This window comes from Otolemur garnettii, unplaced genomic scaffold (assembly GCF_000181295.1).
Source record: "Otolemur garnettii isolate 467f Iridium unplaced genomic scaffold, OtoGar3 scaffold00070, whole genome shotgun sequence".
Taxonomy (NCBI): domain Eukaryota; kingdom Metazoa; phylum Chordata; class Mammalia; order Primates; family Galagidae; genus Otolemur; species Otolemur garnettii.
This window is the reverse complement of record NW_003852465.1, coordinates 2,710,569-2,731,104: the sequence shown is the minus strand read 5'-3', so window position 1 is coordinate 2,731,104 and position 20,536 is coordinate 2,710,569. Positions and strand designations below refer to the sequence as shown.

Genomic DNA, 20,536 nt, shown 5'->3' with positions numbered 1-20,536 from the left:
GCACTCAAATTACCCCATAGATGCCTCAGAAATCAAGCTCCCTCAAGGGATTTCACTCCAAACATAATTTATTTCACATTATTTAATCAAATTTATTTCATTTTGAATTTTGTAAAAAAAGAAAAAATTATATCTATCTATCTATCTATCTATCTATCTATCTCCCCCTCTTAAGGATAAAACTCTATTGTGTCTGCTAAGAAAAAAGTTTACACTGTTTTCTTTAACTCAAACACTGGAGCCTCAGGAGAAATGAGGTGTCGAGGCTAACGCCTGGTAGCTGCCAGTGGGCAGGTTTTATTTTTCCCTAAGGCATTGAATAATGTAATTAAACAAATGTTTTTGTGCATATTGCAGAAATATCTTGCTGCTCTGCAATTTGCTGAACACAAAGATAACACTCAACTGATCCAAGAAAAACGCAGGAAGATCAGGCCTTCCAAAATCAGTACGGTTTTGGCTTCAGTTTACTATAATGGTCAATTTAATTATTGGCTATCACAGAGCATAAAATGAGCCATTATTGTAGCTCAGCAGAAGAAAAAAAAAGTCTGACATGGAAGGCATCTGATTAGCTGGTCCTGGGACCAGTAGACACCAAAATAACTCTCAACTATAACCAATGTTACAGCTACTAAATTTATCTTATAAAGATCAAACATTTCAGAAGGAGATTGGATTTTAAAGCAGACTAAATAATGTGCCCTTATAAACAAGAGACTCTGTTTAGTAAACCTGCTAATTAAAGCATTTAATAAATGAGAGAAAATCCACCACTCTAAATCTCTTGTTGGCACTAGAGAATTCTCATTTGCTCTTTCAGAGAACTAATCAATTGAAGGGCACATTTTTCTTCTCTTTGTTCTTTCCCATCAATTTTAATGGGTACAGAACATCAGTCACACAAAATGTAATGGGACAAGAAGATGGATGAGTACATTGGAAGCCACTGGTCACAGGACAGAAAACATCCTGATGAGGTGACCGTGGCAGTGCAGAGTTCAACAATATAGCCTGGGCAATATTTAGTAAGTGAAACTATGTTGCTACATGATTGGGTATTAGCACTCAGCAAAATCAATTTCCAGACACAATTCATCACATACATTTCTACAGGTCAGACATTCAGTCACATTCTCAAAATGTTATCCAGTGACCTTCTTAATTCTAGAAAATGATTTAAGCCAGCAAAAGAATAAAGAGGAGAGCAATCTAAACTTAAGAAACCTGACCTTGTCTCTTAAGTGATAAAAACTCCTTTGGAAGGAAAGTTTCATCATGGTCTAGAAATGGCGGCCACATATTACAAGATGAGTTTGTATATGCAGTGGGTGCTGAGCTTCCCTCTTTAGAACTAAGGCGTTAGCACCCCTGGGGGGGGTGGGTAGGGGTACTGGCTGCTATAGCCTCCACTTTGTCCTGCTCTGAGAAATGAGGTCTGCTAAAGAGAGTCACCGTGTTCAAAGATGTACCCACTCCCCAGGGGCAACCACATCCAACGTTTAGACATTGCAGGAGTGCAAAGGCTTGGCTGCTTTGCCTGGCTGGAGACAACCCTAAAGGGCCATCCTGGCTTCAGCGGTCTGTCTGTGATCAAATCAGTGAAGGTTTCTCCTAGGACCACATCACAGTTAGACATTTTCCCCAGCCCAGCCAGCCTGCCCTCATGCCCTCCCAGTGTTGCTCCTGAGATACCTTTCCAAGCAATTCATGTGCAAATCTTGGTCTCGGAGCCTATTTCCAGGACTTCTTAATTTACTGCAGTATATATAATCATACGCTTGCTTTTTCTTTGAAGCAAATTAAGATAATCTAAATGCTGGGCTAAATGAAACAACTATGGGCATTCAGGTTCACAATTAGCAAGTAATATGCTATAACTGTTAGGACTTACACAGCAAACAATGTGTTTTTTATTTAGCCTTTTTTTTTTTTTTTTTTGAGATACAGTCTCACTCTGTTGCCTCAGGCTAGAGTGGGATGGCCTCACAGCTCACAGCAGCCTCAAACTCCTGGGCTCAGGTGATCTGATGAGACTTACAGACACAGGCCACTTGGCCTGGCTAATTTTTCTATTTTTAGTAGAGATGAAGTCTCTTGCTAATGCTGGTCTCGAACTTCTAAGCTGAAGCAATCCACCTGCCTCTACCTCTCACAGTGCTAGGATTACAGGCATGAACCACCCGTGCCTGGCCTATTTATCTTTTTAAAAAATTAAAAAAGTGCTACATTTAATCATATAAGTAAAAGAAAAATGATTCTTGTGGGTCTCTACCTCCCTATGTAATCCAGAAACTTATTGCAATATAGCAACACATTCAGAGGCTAGAGTACCATTTTTAAGGTTTCCATTTTTGAGAGATTTGAAGGTACTCTTAGGCATCATCTGGCCATCCATTGCTTTCCACCCATAACTACTAAGATATTATCAATAATATGTAAATACACGGTTTCCTAAGGTTCTGTTAGCCATTTTTTGTTTCTCATGCACCTTCCCAAAGAAGTAATTTGTTACAAGATATTAAAAAAATGAAACAAAACCCATATGAACATACTGAGAGAAGATTTCACATCTCAAATTAGTGTTTTTCTCTCTTTCAGAATTTTCTGTGATCTATAAAACACAGATGATACTGGCCAGAAGCTGTGAACACTTCAAAGCCATCAAAGCAAACTTCAAAGCGAGGGGCTAGTTTTAAAATTGTTTTCTGGTTGTAGTGGAAGATGAGAACAAGGTATTTGTGGTAGGAGGAGGAAGAGGAAACCACTCGGGAGCAGCCATTAGTGCATTTGTAATATTGCCACCGGGTGTGCTCCAAGATGCCACCTGGAGACATACTGGTAATGTTCATCAGGCACAAAGTGTCAATTACTCAGACAGCAAAGAGTCATCCATCAAAGGAGATCATTTTATGAACTTGATAATCCTAGATGGACGTTGTGGGCAAGGCTAGTTATGTATACTATTTGCTCTAAATAAGTTCATCACTGTTTTCCTTGTTTTTGTTTTTATCATTGATCAAGTATAAAACCATTTTATCTTCCTGAAATCTAGGCCTTACTGGGCTTTCAAGAAACCAGAGTGATGGTATAAAAGATCTGTGAGGCAACTTCTTTTCTAAATTCATATTTAACTTAATGTCAACAAATTTTAGCATCGTTAATATCCAAATGGAGTCCATACGCCTGAAAAAGAATATGCAGTCACAGACTGACTCTACTTAACTATATCTGTTAATAACTCACTCTGAAAACACACACCATGCAAGTGAATCTGTGACAGGTGCCCCTTTGCTGAAGTTACTGGGTTTTATTGGTGTCATTTTACTTCAGAAGGTATAAATGGAAAGGACTAAATTAAGCCATTTAACGTTATGCAAAGTCAAGGAGACATATTTCCTAGGATATCTTAGTCTAAATTTCACACCCAGTGAAATATAACTATATTGAATGAAATGTTTTCATGGCCTAATTTCCTCTCAATTCTACTAACTGCATTCAATGTAATAAGGTTCAATGCCAAAAAGTTTTAAAAAATTTTCACCACCCATGCCAATTCTGGAGGGTTGAGTAAATTTACACTCTAGTAGAGATACTACTTCTATATATAGTTCCTAAAGTGGCCACCATAAGAAAGACAGTAAAAATATCTTTCCTTCTTCCTTCCCTCCCTTCCTCTTCAGATTTCCTTAGGATCTGAATAAGATTCTAGTCTGGCATGGAAAATATGTTTAGCATTTTGGTCACAGTTTGGAGCTAATTTTCATAGAATGGAAAATTAAACTAGGTTAAAAATAAATCCTTTTCTAACAAAAACACTTGAGAAAATAGGCATAGGTGGTACATTTCTTAAGCTGACTGAAGCCATCTATGACAAACCCACAGCTAATATCATAATGAATGGAGTAAAACCGGAAGATTTTCCACTTAGAACTAGAATCAGACAAAGATGTGTGCTATTACCACTATTATTCAACATAGTTCTGGAAGCTCTAGCCAATGAAATGAAGCAAGAGAAGAACATAAAGGGCATCTAAATGGGGGCAGAGGAGGTGAAACTCCTGCTGTTTGCTGGTGATATGATCTTATACTTAGAAAACCCCAGAGACGCAACCACAAAACTTCTGGAAGTGATCAAGAAATTCATACAGTAACATCTCAAGGTATAAAATCAGTGGCCTTTGTATACACCAATAACAACCAAGTTGAGAAGCAAATCAAGGACACAATTCCTTTCACAGTAGCTTCAAAGAAAATGAAATAATTGGAATATACCTAAAAAAAGAGGTGAAGGATCTTTACAATGAGAATTATGAAACCCTAAGGAAAGAAATAGCAGAAGGCATTAACAGATAGAACATACCATGCTCTTGGCTGGGAAGAATCAAGACATTGTTAAAATGTTATACCCAAAGAAATCTATAGATCCAATGAAATCCCCATTAAAATACCAACATCATACTTCAAAGAACTGGAAAAAATAGTTCTTCATTTTATATGGAACCAGAAAAATCCCAGTATTGCCAAAGCTATTCTTAGTAATAAAAACAAAGCCGGATGCATCACTTTACCAGACTTTAGGTTATATTATAAGTCCATAGTGATCAGAAGAGCACAGTATTGGCACAAAAATGGAGATATAGACATATGGAAAAGAATAGAAAACCGAGAGATAAAACCAGTCTCTACTTGCCATCTGATCTTTGACAAACCAAACAAAAAGCATACACTGGGCAAAATAATCCCTGATTCCATAAATGGTGTAAGGAGAACTGGACAACCACATGTTAAAGCCTGAAACTGGACCCACACTTTTCACCTCTTACAAAAATTGACTCCGGATGGTCAAAAGATTTAAATCTAAGACATGAAACAATAAAAAATCTTAGAAGAAAGTGTGGGAAAAACTCTGGATGATGTCAGACTGGGGATATCAGCAGCAATCACAACAATGACAAAAATAAACAAATGGGACTTAAGCTGAAAAGCGTCTGCACAGCTGAGGACACAAGTAAAGAAAGAAGACAACCTTTAGAACGGGCAGAAATATTTACATGCTATGAATCTGACAAAGGGCTGATAACTAAAACCTACAGAGAATTCAAATTAATGAACAAAAAAGAGCAAACAATCCCATCTACCATTGGGCAAGAGATATATGAACCTTCTCTGAGGAAGACAAAGTAGCTAACATACATTTGAAAAAATACTCATCATCTCTGATCATCAGAGAGTTGCAAATCAAAACCACCTTGAGATATCACCTAACCTTAGTGAGAATGGCCCACATCATGAAGTCCCAAAGCTGCAGATGCTGGTGTGGATGTGGAGAAAGGAGAACACTTTTACACTGTTGGTGGGACTGCAAACTAATACAGCCTCTTTGGAAAGAAGTATGGAGAATTCTCAAAGAATCGAAATTAGACCTCCCATTTGATTTCACAGTCCCATTACAGGCATCTACCCAGAAGAAGGAAAAATCATTTTATCATAAGAATATTTGCACTAGATTGTTTATTACAGCCCAATTTACAATTGCTAAGATATGGAAACAACCTAAATGCCCATCATCCCAAGAACAGATTAACAAGCTGTGGTATATGTATACCACGGAATACTATGCAGCCATAAAAAGATGGACCCTTTACATCTTCTGTATTAACCTGATTGGAGATGAAACATATTCTTCTTAGTAAAGTATCATGAAAATGGAAAAACAAAAATTCAATGTACTCAATACTAATATGAAGCCAGTAGACAATCTAATACATGTCCACATAGGAGAAAATTTCAATTCAATTCAAGTTGGGGGGATGGAAATGGGGGAGGGGGAATTCGGGAAGGGGAGAAGGGTAGAGGGAAGGGGATTGATGTGCTTCCACTTAATGGGAACCATGTAAGGGTACTGACACACCTTTTGGGTGCAGGTTACAACTACAAGAGAGACTCCACCTAACATATGCAAATAGTGTAACCTAGTTGTTTGTACCCTCCTGTTAACTTGAAACTAAAAAAGAAAACAGTTATCTATAGGGTACTACATTAGTTTCCTAAAAAGCTTAACCAATACTGGGTTTATGGGGATATATTATCTTTAATCTTATTGCATGGCTCCAAGAATACCATATTTGTTAAAGTGGTAACTAATAGTATACATAATAGAAATATGGTTTTTAGTTATTGAAATACATATATTACACACATACACACATATCTTAGTATATCATTAAATTATATTAGGTTTTATTTAGAGCTTAAAGTTTTAAAAATGATTTTTATGGTTTTCTAAGGCTACTTCTCATTTTATATGATTTTAATTTGGGTATTTTCACTTGGAGAGATTCTTGTTTTAGTGCTAATATAATTATGAAACCCAAAGGCATTATCATCAGAGAAAACTTAGGAAATATCCAACATATTTTACAATCATCTTAAATTCTTTTTATATTAAAGAGCATAATTTTAGCTATGCTTTACTATTTCTGTGATGCATATAAATCATGTAAAACAAAAAGATGTGTGCATTAACCTATTTCTATGCACAATAGCTAATTCAATTTACACTATAGAAGGCACCAAATGAGAAACACAACAATTACTAAATCAATAATTGATTCATTTAATCACACATACATGTGTCTATTTGAGATACCTTATTATAAAATTTGCATCTATGCTCCAAGCAAATCATCATAATGACATCTTAAGATACTGTGCTTTTCTCTCCCTCTCTCACAGAGCTAATTTTGTTGATTGTAGTTATTTGTATACGTGTCTGTTACTAAAGCCTGTTGAGTAGCCAACACCTTGAGGACAAAGAGCCCATCTTATTTTGCTTTTATATCACCTTCATCGTCTGAATTGCTCTGCATACAGAATTCATTTAGTATTTAATCATTTATCCTTTACTCAAGAAACATCTGGATAGATACTAGGTTAGGGTTGAGGACACAGAGATTGAAGACAGGGTTTCTGCCCTGCATAGATTCAGAGAGCAGTGAATCTGCAAGTAAGTTGAGAAATTACAGCATCGGGTACGTGTTATGAAAAAGATAAGCATTGAGTACCCTGGAAAGAGAAAGGAAAGGGCCTTCTCAAGTGTAGGGACTCTAGAAATATTTCCTGGAAAGGCAACACCTGACCCACCCTTCGAGTAGCACTATAACTTTGCCAAAAAACAGTGGGGAAATTCACGAAAGAGAGCACAGCTACGTGTGTTGGCCTAATTGACAATAGAGTAATAAAAATTCTATCCTTTTCTACTTTGACTAGAGATCTTGCGATAAGGCCCTGATATCCTGGGTCCACATAAACCTGGGTAATAAAATCCCCAGTCTGGGATAAGAGGGCAGAGAGGAAGAGCAGAGTAGTAGTAAAGAAAGGTCAAATGTATGTTTTCTGGTTTTGTTTTTTATAAAGAAGGATAATGACCTTTCTTCAAATCTAAGATACAAGTTCTCCCCCAATATCCTACTGTTTTTGAAATTGGGATGTAGCTTGTAATCAATATGCATATTAAAATACACTTGTCAACCATGTTCCCCTGACTGTTCTTAACTTTGATGATCATCCTTTTAATCAAGGCCCATCTTAAAACAGACAATGTCTTCAAAATCAGGAAACTACAGCATATATAATTTCTTAATTGACTTTGTTTTCAAAGAGCACTCAGTGAATCCTGGGGATAAAATAAAATAAGATTTGTTTTATTAATGCAGTTATGACTATGTCCCCACTCCTTTCTATTCCTTGACTGATTCTGTATTAAAGACCTGCTCTGGGCTGGACACCATATGGGGTAACAGAGACACAGCAAAACTAAACAGAAACACAGAAGCATTTGACTATATTTGAAATTGCAAAGCACCACTGCAGAGGAGCATTGAGCAGAGTGAATTATTCGGTCTTGAGTTAAGAGGAGACTTCGAAGATGGCAAACCTTGAATTGAGTCTTAAGGAACTAGAGTTTTTACAAGGAGGGAGAGGGAAGGGCACTTGAGGTAAAAGGGACTTTGTCCTGACAGGCAAAGAGAAGGGAGAAATCACATTGATTTCAAATAGAACATTACAGTTTTGCTTGGCTAACATTTGGGCTAACAAATTAGGAGAGAATGAAGGAAAGACAGCAGATTGTGAAGATCTTTCATGCTAGAAATGAATTTATGGAAATGTAGGGAAAGGCTTTCAAGCCCTCAAAACTGGGGAGTGAAAGTCACTTTCCCATATGGATGGCCTCTCCTACGTGAGATAATTTAAGCTGTTAAAATGACAAGATTTTGTCAATAGACCCTTTCAAGAAGAAATTTTAATGGTATCTTTTCCTTTTCTCCTTCCCTTTTTCTTCGCATCCTTCCCCTCTCCAAATTCCGTCTTCCTCTCGTCTTCCTTTATCAGATATATTCTTTGAGTTCCTCCCATGTGCCAGGTGCTCCGTGGTTATGGGTCAGTTCAGTGGATACGTACGGAGAGCTCAGAGGGAATGGGACATTTAATATTTACAATAAAATGAATGTGGATGTTAGCATTAGGCAGATCCTGGTTTGAATTCCAGGTGTTCTGCTTGCTGACAGTACGAATTTGTCTCTTGATTAGTTCGTGCCTCAATTTTATGTAAAATGGAGACAGCATTATTATTCATCTCTCAGGATCATCATTAGACTGAAGTGGGATCACAACTACAAAAGTTACCATTTAGAGAACCACTTATGTCTGTAACGTATTATGCCCTTTAAACATATTATCTCATTTAATCCTCAACAACACACTTAGAGGTTGATGCTAATCAATTAAACAAATGCTCAATGAAGTGAAGTAACTGAGTCACAGTCAGAGAGAAAATCAGTGGGGTTATTGCTTGGTTCAAAGGCCTCTGCTCTTTCTTCTATGGATAGTGCCTTTCCACACCCCTTGCGTGGTACTTTCTATGCACTTATCGAAGATAGTAGACCATTTTCACTATTTTCCATGCTGTCTTAGCACTGAGTCTCACCATTGCATGGGCAAAATCAACTTCAAACATTATAAATATGAGTGAAGAAATGTACAACATTCTTAAGGAGTAAATGGCAAAATCTAACTCTTGCAGGTCAACTTAGCATGCTGTGCTCTTTTAAATAAAATGTCAAGCAAAAAGCATTTACACGTACTCTGTGACTGAAATGGAGTTAAGCCTCTATCTGAATGCATTCCCAGGTTGTCGAGTGTTTTGGGGTGAAGATGGCACTAAGTTCACTCAGTTTTGTGATGGAGATCAAGAACCCCATATCTTTATTCTTTCCATTTTTCCTAAATATGTCCTATGACTTTGTTTTTACAATACATCCTGGACATTAAACAAATTATCTTCAACTGAATGGTATTCAGTAATGATGCTGAATAAAAATATGGACTTTGGTTCCTAACCTAGGCTATTCTAAACAATGACGACTGTTAAGCTGAAGTCCCTTAAACAATCCTTGCCCACATAGAACTCTGACTTTTCTAGGTCAGGTCCACTGCGTTGGGTTATACACATCCACATTTGTCTTCTAATGACTTTCATGGGTATACTGGTTGAAGGTTTAGCTTCTTGTGTATTCTGTGTTGCCGTCTAGCAGAGTACTGAACATAAAGCAGGTGCAGAGTAATCATTTGTGGTTTTTCAATGAAAAATGCTCCTTCACAAACTTTCTTTTACTTAAAAAAAAAATTAACGTCTGAATTCTACCACAATTCTATTACAGAAAAACAGTAACGATCACTGATTATAATACTGGTCTTTCATCTGTGGATTTATTCTTTTATAAATCATACTAAGTATTTTAGAAATTCTCTTTGTTCACATATTCTTGGAAGAGCATTCTTTTTTAAACAAAGTATCTGAAAAAGACACTTCCAGGGCTTGAGAGAGAGAGGTTAGTTCAAGAAAAACATCTAACTGCCACTGAGATGAGAAGTCCCCCCTCCCACCAGAAAAACAAAAACTAAACAAAACCAAACATTTCTACAGTATTTCTATAAAGCTAGAGAAAGCAGAAGGGGGGTGGGGTGGGAAGCAAAGCTTCCCGGGACTCAAACAACCGTAAAGGAGGATTTACAGCTTGTTACAGAATGGCACAAATTAGCAATTAGATGTTACATGGCGAAATACAGGAGAATATGGGGCTGCTATCTTTTAAGCTTTTTGTTGAAGGAAACAATAAACTTCATAATAACCCTTTTAAAACTGGTGTTCCACATTGAGAGTGATAGAATTGGGAAGGAAGAAATGAATACACCTGGAAGGGAGATGGAGCTGGGACAGGTTATATTGATGACTTTGGAAGTGTTGCATTTAGACATGAAAAACACAGCTGCACTTGAGTTATTTAGGATTTTAAATTTGAAGACAAAATTACCACCCAGTGGTACCTAAATTCACGTGAGTCACAAGAAGAAGACATTTCTTAAGAATAACACTTCAAATTATTAAGGTGTGCACCCCACATTGGATAATGAGAGAAAACTGTGTCTGCAGAAGACTGAATGATTGAGGCAGATTCTGTTCTGGGCAATTTGTTCATTTTTCCCCATTAATTATAAATGTTTCAAGAGTATGGATCCTTCATAAAACCACAAGCCAAAGACCTCTCCTTGACTACCTAGTGATTTAAGCCTCGTGTCTTTCTTAATCACTTAATAAGATTGATTGAATACCTGTTAAATGACTTGTGAAGATTCAATATATGAAAATCTACTCATATGAAATGAATGTACTGGACAGTGATTGACTGCTGTGGAAGGATTTTTCACTACCAATTAATCTTCGTACATAATTACTTAGTAACTTTTATGAAGAAACCACTATTTACTAATGATATGCACTTCATTTATTGCTAACAGGATTGGAAATAAACATCAAAAATTCATGTTAAGTAATTATGTAGAATCAGGTCATGTATTTTTGAAACACTTTCAACAATTGAAATTATTTTCCAATCAGATTATCCTACTTTACCAATAAATTCAGTTGAGCTGAAGAATCCAATATCTCAAGATATTTACTAGCTAAATTGTTAGTAGCATGCCTTGGTTGTGTATAGTATGAAACCAGTGACAATGGTTTCCTACAATATTTCATCTAAAGAGAGAAATATGCAGTAAGAGATGGTTGTCCTTCTCCTACGTCTACATCAATTAAATAAATGGTGAAAATATAAAGAAATTAAGTGTATAAATGTTAAGGAAATACATGATAGTCTGACCCTCCTAGTAGTGAAAGGCAGTTTACTTATTAAACCTACCTAAATGAATTATAATCATCAAAATGTTCATTTTTGTAAAAAGGGCTTTGTTATCAAGACCACTATAACACATAAGGTTTTCTTCAGAAGTCTTATATAATAGAGATTCTAGTTCAATGTACATGTTTTATTTCTTAATCACTGTATGATCATCACTATCTGATCATCCTGGTGTAAGATGTGAAATTAACTGATCTTACTTTTTAATGACCAGGTTAAGATAGCTTTCATTCTTAATTTTCACAGTTTTAAGAAATTTTGCCAAAAAAAAAAAAAAAAAAAAAAAAGGCCGGGAAAAAGCTGTACTTCAATGTTCGCTATAACCTCATTTTTGATAATCTGTCATATCTCAACTTCCTAAAAATATAGTCAACCTTCTCTTTCAATGCATCCCTTTCTGGATTATTTTTCCACATTTTTGCCCTTAAATGCTCTTTAATCATCACCAGGTTAGGCTTTCCAGGGAGCAAACTCTGAGCTTTTGGTGTAGTGTGAAAGATGGGTATTACGAAGTGTTCTCTTTGTGGAAGAGAGAGGAAGGAAGCAGGACTGGGGTGAGGACGGAACGAACCGGGTCCAACACAAGAGACAGGACTCTCCTGACCTCACATTGCCTCTCAGGGTTGCCCCAGGTCCTTGGCCCAGATGGTCTGACCTTTATATCCCCACATCATGGCACCATTGATTGTGGGCTTCCCAGGAAGGGAATGAGCTTGGGCGAGAGGGCTTTCTGCAGCTGAGAGAGCTCTAAAGTTGCTGACAGTTAAAGTCTTTTGTGGACAGCCCTTTTGGAAGCTGGGACCAGTCTTTTCTGAAGAGGGATCTGGGCAGCACATCACATATTTTCAAATCCAAAGGCACTGAGATTCTTCACTTACTGTACACTTGAATGCATCTGACCACCTTGCCCACTCCCTTTTCCAGTCTCCCTTAACTTCCCCACAACCTCCCGCTCCTCCTCCTCCCCACTCTATAGCTTCAGCTTTCTCCTTTTCTTTCTTCCCCTTGGCCAGTTTCTCAGGGTTGTGTCCTTGCCTCACAACTCTCCTCACCTCTAGTTCTCCTCCTCACGTTTCACGTGCACCTGGGGTATCTCCTCCAACAGACGTATAGACGCCAAGCTTTTGTTTTCAACACTCACTATTCCACTGTCATCTGGATATTGGTTGGATCCTTTCCAGAACTTACTTCCCTTCTCTTATTCTCTCTGCAATCTTCATGACATCTGTTTAGTCTCATAAGCCCCAAACCTGCTGAATTCACCTCCACATGGGCTTCAATTTTGTCTTTCCTTTACATTGTCCCCACCACCGACTTCCCCTCTTCAGCAGACTCTCAGTTGGTTCCCCTTGTGGAAATCTTGGTGTGGTCCACCATCTCAACTCACCACACCACAACCAAACACACACTGGCAACGCTTACCAGAGTACTCGTCCCCTTCCCCCACCCCTACAATAAACAAAAACAGAAACAACAAACAAAAATTGGAGCCCAGGGTATTCTTCAGGGTCTAATCTTGTCCATTCTTGTGCCATATCTGGGAACTTGCAACGCTCTAGTGACACTACTGATAGTTCCCTACCCCAAATCCACTCACACTCATCCCCTGTTTTCCACCTATAGAAACTTTTCTGCCTTTTCCAGCACTATCTTTTGGTTTCCTCTTCTTCTCCCCCACTTCCCAAGCCCCCATCATGTTGAGCCCTCTGCTCTCCTACAGCCGTCTGTCAACATCTCTGTTGATCAAATGCTTCACTTACCACATTATGTGGAAATTCTCTGCCTATGTGCCCTACATGGCAAGGCTCAGGAACTGGCAATATCAGGCAATCAGAGCTTACTGAAAGTTTCTGTATTCAACCACATGTCTAGAGTTTAAGGCACTTGCTGAGTGGTTAACAAAAGTAAGACATTACTATGATGTGTCTCCACTTACTGTTCTGATTGTGAAGAATAGAGATCTCATTCAAGCAAATAAAATGGTGATTTATCATAGGAATGTTGGAACAGGGGAAATGAAGGCACTCTGAGCCATTCTGCTACTGATAACCTTAGGCTTCTCTTTGTCATGTCCCATCTGCTTTACTTCTAGGTGTCTTGGATTTAGGTCTGATCTTCCTGTATATGGTGAAACCACAGACACTCAAGTTCCCAACCTCTTCAAGTGCACACGTGCTCACTCTCTGTCTCATTCCCTCCCTCCCGTCTTCTCTCCCTCTCTTCATTCCTTTATATGCTAATCTCATTAGTCATTTCCTGTTTCCCAGTATAAATTCCTGAGATTTAAAAAATCCACCTGACCCCCCAACTTCATGCACAGGGAGTTTGCTTCTGGTTTATGGAGACATTTGAATAACTAATGATGGAAACAAAAACAGAGGTGGAAGTGGATACCAAGCATGTTCCACAGAAGCTGTGTAAAAAGAACTGTATATGGCAGTGCCTGTGGCTCAGAGGAGTAGGGCGCTGGCCCCATATGCCGGAGGTGGTGGGTTCAAGCCCAGCCCCGGCCAAAAACTGCAAAAAAAAAAAAAAAAAAAAAAGAACTGTGTACAAGGTCCAAATGGGGAGGCTAAATTAAAGTGAAAAGAAAAAAAAATAAGGACTGGAGCATTAAAGATGGCACTGAGGACTAGGGAAAGCTCAGGAAGAGAGAAATTGGAAGGTGCCTACACACAGCTCAGGGGGGCCATGAATACTGGAATAAATTTTGTTTTTTTTTTACTTCATTTTACACTCATTGGGAGCCAGCAAGCATTTTCTACAAAATTATCCCAGTAGTAGCAATCAAGGGGGCCAGGGACACTGACAAGTTCTGAGAGGGGAAGTTCTTGTCATGATATAAAAGGGAGTTGATGAAAGGAGCTGTGACTTCAGGAAGACAAGGTATACGCTGGACACCATGCTTAAGGCAAAGGAGCAGCGAGCCCATGGCCAGGATAAAGAAGCTGTAAGGGGGTGGTGCCTGTGGCTCAAAGGAGTAGGGCGCTGGCCCCATATGCCGGAGGTGGTGGGTTCAAGCCCAGCCCCAGCCAAAAACTGCAAAAAAAAAAAAAAGAAGAAGAAGAAGAAGCAGCCAAAAGGGTCCCTTTTCACCCAATGGCTTTGAGTTTTGTTAAAAAAGGAAGGTGAGACCTTGACTAGCGCTAAGGAATGCAGGGAAGGGGAGGCATTTCGGGGGAGAGGTTACAAGATCAGAAGTTGGCTTTACAGACTACAAGACAAACATTTCTGAAGGATCTGGGACAGTACCCAGGGCAGGCAGATTGCAGGACAGTACCCAGAGCAGGCAGATTGCAGAACATTCAAGCGGACACGGTAGCACAGAGGGGACTTTAACATATTTGAAAATTACGAGAAGGGATCCTGTAACGTAACCTCGTGGAATTAGTGTGAGATTTAAATGAGATGATTATCAGGGAAAACGTTCTTGGCACTGTAGCCACAACATAGGAAGTGCTCACTGTTAGTGCTGCAAACAGTGTTGTTATTTTCAAGGCAGATTCTGTTTCAGTTCGTGAATTCATGACTGTGGGTGGCAGGGAGGCATTTCCGCTGTGCCAAACCATTCACATTTCTAAAAGTGTTGTGCAACAGTGTCCACTTAGAACAGAAAGGCGCTCCCAGCAGTCAGGCTGCCTGGAGAACCGGCACTATTCCACTTCCGCTTTCCCTGAAATGGAAAGCAAATTAATTTCTTTTTCTCTAATGTGGCAAGCAAATAAGAACAGAATCTTGCCTATTACATCATAGGACTCAAAAGAAATCCGAAAAATAACTGTGTTAACAGTACAAACTTGTAAACATTTGCTCCCAGTTATAACAGATTGTTCAACCCCTTTGATAACTGCCATCGTGCAATCAATCAAAAAGTTACCTTTGATTTATGTGTGAAAAATCAAGCTGAGAAGTCATTAGATTTAACTACTGCCATATAACCTCACCCAGAAATAAATCTGTTATTAGGTCAGAAAAACCTAACGAGCTATTGACACTCTCTTGGTCCAGGTGGCTATTTGATCAAATTAATACAAAACAGGCAATTCAGTGAGTGTCGAGAGAAGGGCATTGTTCAGATGACTCATTTGTTAATTCTTAAGAGGTTAATAAATAACCTACTTTGAATAAAATAAATCATTGCAGATAACAATTGTGTCCTTGGCACATGTACAAGTTAATGGATGCATAAAGAGATATGAAAACCGATTGGTGTGAAGATTACTAGATCTACCCAAATCTTAGATTCTTGCATCTGTGTGCAGAGTAGAGCCTGATTGGTCCAGCTCCAGCTGAAAATGATTTTCTTGAGGTGACATTCCATCTCCTGTGCCAATTGAAGTCTTAGCTCCTGTATAGGAGCGAAAGATAGCAACAAAACGTGAACGTGACCTCATTTCACACCTAAGCACATCATTCTGATTGTTTCTCCAGACCCCTCAGTGAGTGCATTTGCTTTTGTTTACTGCGGTTATAAACCTGAAACTGGCCTGTGTTATCAGGTCAGTAAATGTAGAAAGAAAATGTGAACAAGTTCAATATCGTAATGATTCTATTATAAAGAAGTAAACATTTGGCTGTTGGCCTTATATTTAGTATTCACTGCTCATCTTAAATTGTCATAACCCCAGTCTTCCATTTGCCCTAGCTCTTAAGAAATAATAACAAGAGAAACAGAAAGGTAGGCAATCTGAGAATTACAAGTCTATAAATAGATATGATTTGGGCCATCAGGTGTTAATGTTTGGTGGGTTAATTCATTTTAACATACCAGCAAGAAACACTCCAATCTCAAGTCACTTTTGTAAATAGTATCCTCTCTTATGGGGCAGCTCTGTGCCCTTCTGAACACCTGGTTAAGAACAGGCTCACTTTCATGTGTGCTCTAAGCTGCCTTTCTCCAAATAAAAATAGAAACTAGTTTTCAGCACCGCACGGGGCTCCAGTGTATTATATGAGCCTAGCACTGGTTTCCTTTGATATCTTATCTATTCCATTAACTCAATAAAATAGAAGGCAAAGCTGGGGACAAACTGTGGGAGAGCTCCCCTTGGGAACACAGGCAAGACCTTTAAGCTGGGGTTTTAAAACTTATCTAATAAAAGCCAGTTAAATGGAAGCTAATACTTCATTTCTTGCCCTCCTTATTAAAGATCATAAGTACTGCAACACAGGAGTGGAGCAAATAAAATAAATATATGGAGGAGTCCAGGTAGAGGCAATAAAGAGTACGGCTTATCTATTTTCTCAAGATTTAGGAAGCACTTGAAGGAAAAACTCACAGACAAGCATTTTAAAAATCTGTAACAAAGGCTCCTGCTTCTTAGCAAATACAGTGGTCCTTTCTGAATGCAGTAATCCTGCTCGAATTAGTAGAATATCAACAGCATAATTTAGGCATAATCAGGGAAGATGCCACCCATCACCTCATCTATATCAGACTTTAATATAATTTTAGTAATTTAGAGAAAAAAAATAGGTCGATGAACCCATTCCTCTGCTTCTCCACCATCTATAGAAAGACAATACTGAGAACTCAAACTCCAGTAACCAAACTAAAGGAAAGTGTTCCACCTAGAGACTGTTTTTATGAGTCAAAGTAGACAGAGCTTATCTAGCCTCCCCTTGCAAGTTCATAGTAAAAAATGAAGCAAAAAGTATCGCCTCCGGTGTAATTAACAATGTTAATCTTCTTTTTCCTCTCTATGGTGATAAAGCAGTCATTTTTATATTTAATTAATGCAGAGGATCATTTTGGAAACTGGCTAATGAGCCTCTGATCACATTACCATGAAAATGTGCATTAACATTGCAACTGAGGAGGCTGTTTCATGTGTAGCAAATCCACTTTGTAATTAGCCCACTGTGAAACGGATCACGTCAGGGGGAAATCTGAGGGAGCCAGTGGGCAGTGGGCGCTTGGCTGTGCAGTGGACCACCAACATCCCAAACATTGTCTTTCATCAGCAATCTTGTCTGAAAACAAAAGTAGTAGTGTGTCACATCTGGGACAAACAGGAAGAAGGGAGAAATAAACTTTATTTTGCCAGACAAGAAATTTGAACGTAAGCATACCCCCTAGGGGAGCTTGCTTAAATAAAATAATCAATTAATAGAAGCCCATTAACATTATGAAGGCTGATGATACTGCTTTCTTATTTCTATTCTGGAAAGCACTCAGATACACATTGCACAGACACCTGAATTTATACTTTTTCCTAGGTCACATAGAGGTATTATAATAAGTTCTTGAAATTCATTTCTAGTGCTAAACAAACAAAAAAATGTAAACAGGATCCAAGAACAAGCAGTAAGAAAATCCCTTTATCTCCTCTTAAGCCAAGATTTCTCATACATATTTCTCTCTCCTATAATACAGAAATACTAGGTCTTCCTCTTAAACCAAAGCACAAATTCCTAATTAATCCAATAATTTCCTCTGACTAACAACATTTGGCAAGAAACTTTTCCTCTCTATTCAAAATAACTGAGATCATAGACCTATTAAATCCCAATATTCACGCAGACAATGATACAATTGATTCTCAAATGTCAACAGCATTCCAAAATGAGAGAGGCTATCTCAAAATATTACAGACAGGGATCTCAGTGCTACCCCTCTTACGTGACTGACATCTTGGCAGTAGATACACAAAATGTTAAAAAGAATCCCACAGGAAGTCATCTGAAGGGGGAGTGGCAAGGAAGCTGAAAACTGCCACCCGAAATCAAAATAAAAAGCCCCAAACCAGCAAGTCTGCCCTCAATTCTCAAATGTGCTGAAAGGAGAAATAAAGCTAGCCAGAATGCATTTACCGTCTTTCAGACCAACACAAAGCCTGGCTATTTAGTTGCTGGTATTAGACCCTGCACTCACCTGGGAAACTTCATAGAGCAGTTTGTAGTGTTCCTCTCTTTTCTGAAAAGTGCACAAATTGCAGCCCATTCTAAGAAGCAGAGAGAGAGAGCAAATCTTCTAATTTCCCCAGAACTGAAAGGCAAGTGAACTGAAAGGGAATCACCCTCCAGACTTGACTACTGTTTTTCATCAGTCACTTCAGTCCAGAAACACAGACAAACCGCTGTTGCTGGAAGCGTGAGCCAGGGGCTTGTGGAGCAGCATGCTCTTCTCCGCTTTCCCCAAGTATCTTGCACTCACGGATACACACACAGAGTTTCCAGTCAGTTCATGGCAACACTCCCCCGTCTCTGCATCAGTGCACATGACTACACAGATTCCAGCTCATGAATATTAATGGTGCCTCATTGATTATTTATGACAGAACATGTTAGCAGGGAGGGGTGTCATAGCTGCTGCTGATGACAGATGAATATTCACTAATTAAGAAGCAAATGTAGTGTGGTTAAACAAAATTCACTTGTGTCAATACCATCTCTGTTTATTAAGGATAAAGGGGTTGAGCACAGGGCATTTCAAAAAAGAACACACACTTAATTTCTCCATTTAGGTAAGCTTTTAATATGGCAATAAGAAATTCAGAAACAGAAATATACTTAGTTCACATCTCCATGTCCTGCAACAATGAGAAGAAATATTTTTGTCATTTTTAAATCTAGGAGGGGATGAAAATAGGAGCAATTATTTAACTTTATAAAATAAACACAGAAGGAAAGGAAAATTTGGGCGGGGGTGTGATGGGAAAAGAACAAGGTGGGCATTCTCATTCAGGATTAATTCTGATCTTACAAAAATAACTGAATAGTTCCTATGTAATGACTATCACCAATGAGGAAACAAGCATGTTCTTTGAGTATAAATAAATAGCATTCAAGCATACATGAAGAGATGACACTTGTACAGATAATAAATATTTTAATTAGATAATCAGGCCATTTCTATTGAAATATATATTTGTAGCACTATAATGCAAGCAGATCTATATTTAAAATTATAAAAATACAATGCCTTTTCTCATAAAAATTCCAATGCATATAGTATTTATGCTAATTTTATTAAAGTCATATATAATATTTCAGGAAGCTGACATTGGCAATATTTAAATTCTAATGTAATGCACAATGATTCCATTTGTGGTTCTATATTTAGAGTTTAAAATGTAGAAAGGTGAATGCAGACTAAAAAACTAAGCTTAGATGTTTAGATAATAGAAACAGTATATTGAATTTCACACTTGCAAATACATGTATTACAAGCTAACCGGTTTTGTCTCTTAAAGATATAATATAAACAGTTAAAGCAGACAATAAAAGAAAATTCCTTTTGTTCCCAGACTGACTTCTCCATAACCTCCGCTAATTAAGAAGTATGTCCTTGTTCCAGTACATCTTTAAACTGGACAGGATAGCAGGTGGGTTCCAAAGCAAAAATAATTACTTGGAAACTGATGACTCTGGTTAGAAATTACACTGGATCCTGAAGATTTTTAATTGGTCAACACTGACATATAGCTACTTTTTGGAGTCCAATTTCCTAAAAGTGCTTTGTCAAATGTTCAGAATCAATAACAGGAAATGATTCTAATGAGCACTAATTGTTAACAAATTGGCTTTGCAACTAGCAACACCTCAACACAGGCAAGTAGCAAGGGGACCAGCAATCATCTGCTGCTTATCAGCCCCTTCCCTCGGGACGCAATAATCCGATTTTCTGGGCCTAATTTCACCTAACAGCCTGGATGAAAGCCAAACCGAGAAACCTACGTGAAAGTGGCATCATAATTGGGAACACTGCATGGGAGCAAAGTTCACCGGGATTTCCTGCAAATTAGAAACCACTTGTAGGAGATACCAATCACATCTTGATTCCTTTATGGAATCATAGAATGATAGAATGTCTTGAAGGAAGTATTTGAAGGGAGCTCTATGAAAACCAATGGTAGCCACAAACAGAAGCTATCATTCTAGGTGCAACTGTAAAATACTTTTCAGAGTTTCAATTATATCACTGCCCAAGAAGGGTTCTTATGCTAGAGTCCATGTCTTCAAAGAAAGCATTGACTATTTCTTTGAAGGATTCTATATTGACGAGCTGTGAAAAAAAAAATTACTGGTTCTCAGACGCTTAAATTCTGTATTTTATTTTAACAAGTCAGGGAAAGGAATTAGAGCGTAGTAAGGCAAGGATGGCTCAGACATACCTCAGTGAAAGTGCTTCCTTCACTAATAAAATTATTTTTATGTGACAGTTTTGAAAATTAAATAGGAAATAATTATTAATTTTTTTTTTATTGAATGGTAACTATATACATTAATGCACTTCTGGGGTACAGTGTGGGGTTTTCACATGCAATCCGAAA

The 20,536-nt window shown here is 38.1% G+C and overlaps 1 protein-coding gene across 2 annotated transcripts in view; it reads right to left on the bottom strand.

The window, feature by feature from the left end:
* PDZRN4 (PDZ domain containing ring finger 4) overlaps positions 1 to 20,536 on the bottom strand; it is a 364,567-nt gene that overhangs the window by 119,029 nt on the left and 225,002 nt on the right. The window contains exon 1 of one of the 2 annotated variants that reach the window (XM_003793538.2): positions 18,136 to 18,465. The exons of the other annotated variant lie outside the window; for it this stretch is intronic. Within the exon in view, the coding sequence (XP_003793586.1) occupies positions 18,136 to 18,204 (69 nt within the window). The 5' untranslated portion in view covers positions 18,205 to 18,465. Of the gene's footprint in view, positions 1 to 18,135; positions 18,466 to 20,536 lie in introns of those variants that run through there. 2 annotated transcript variants of the gene reach the window in all.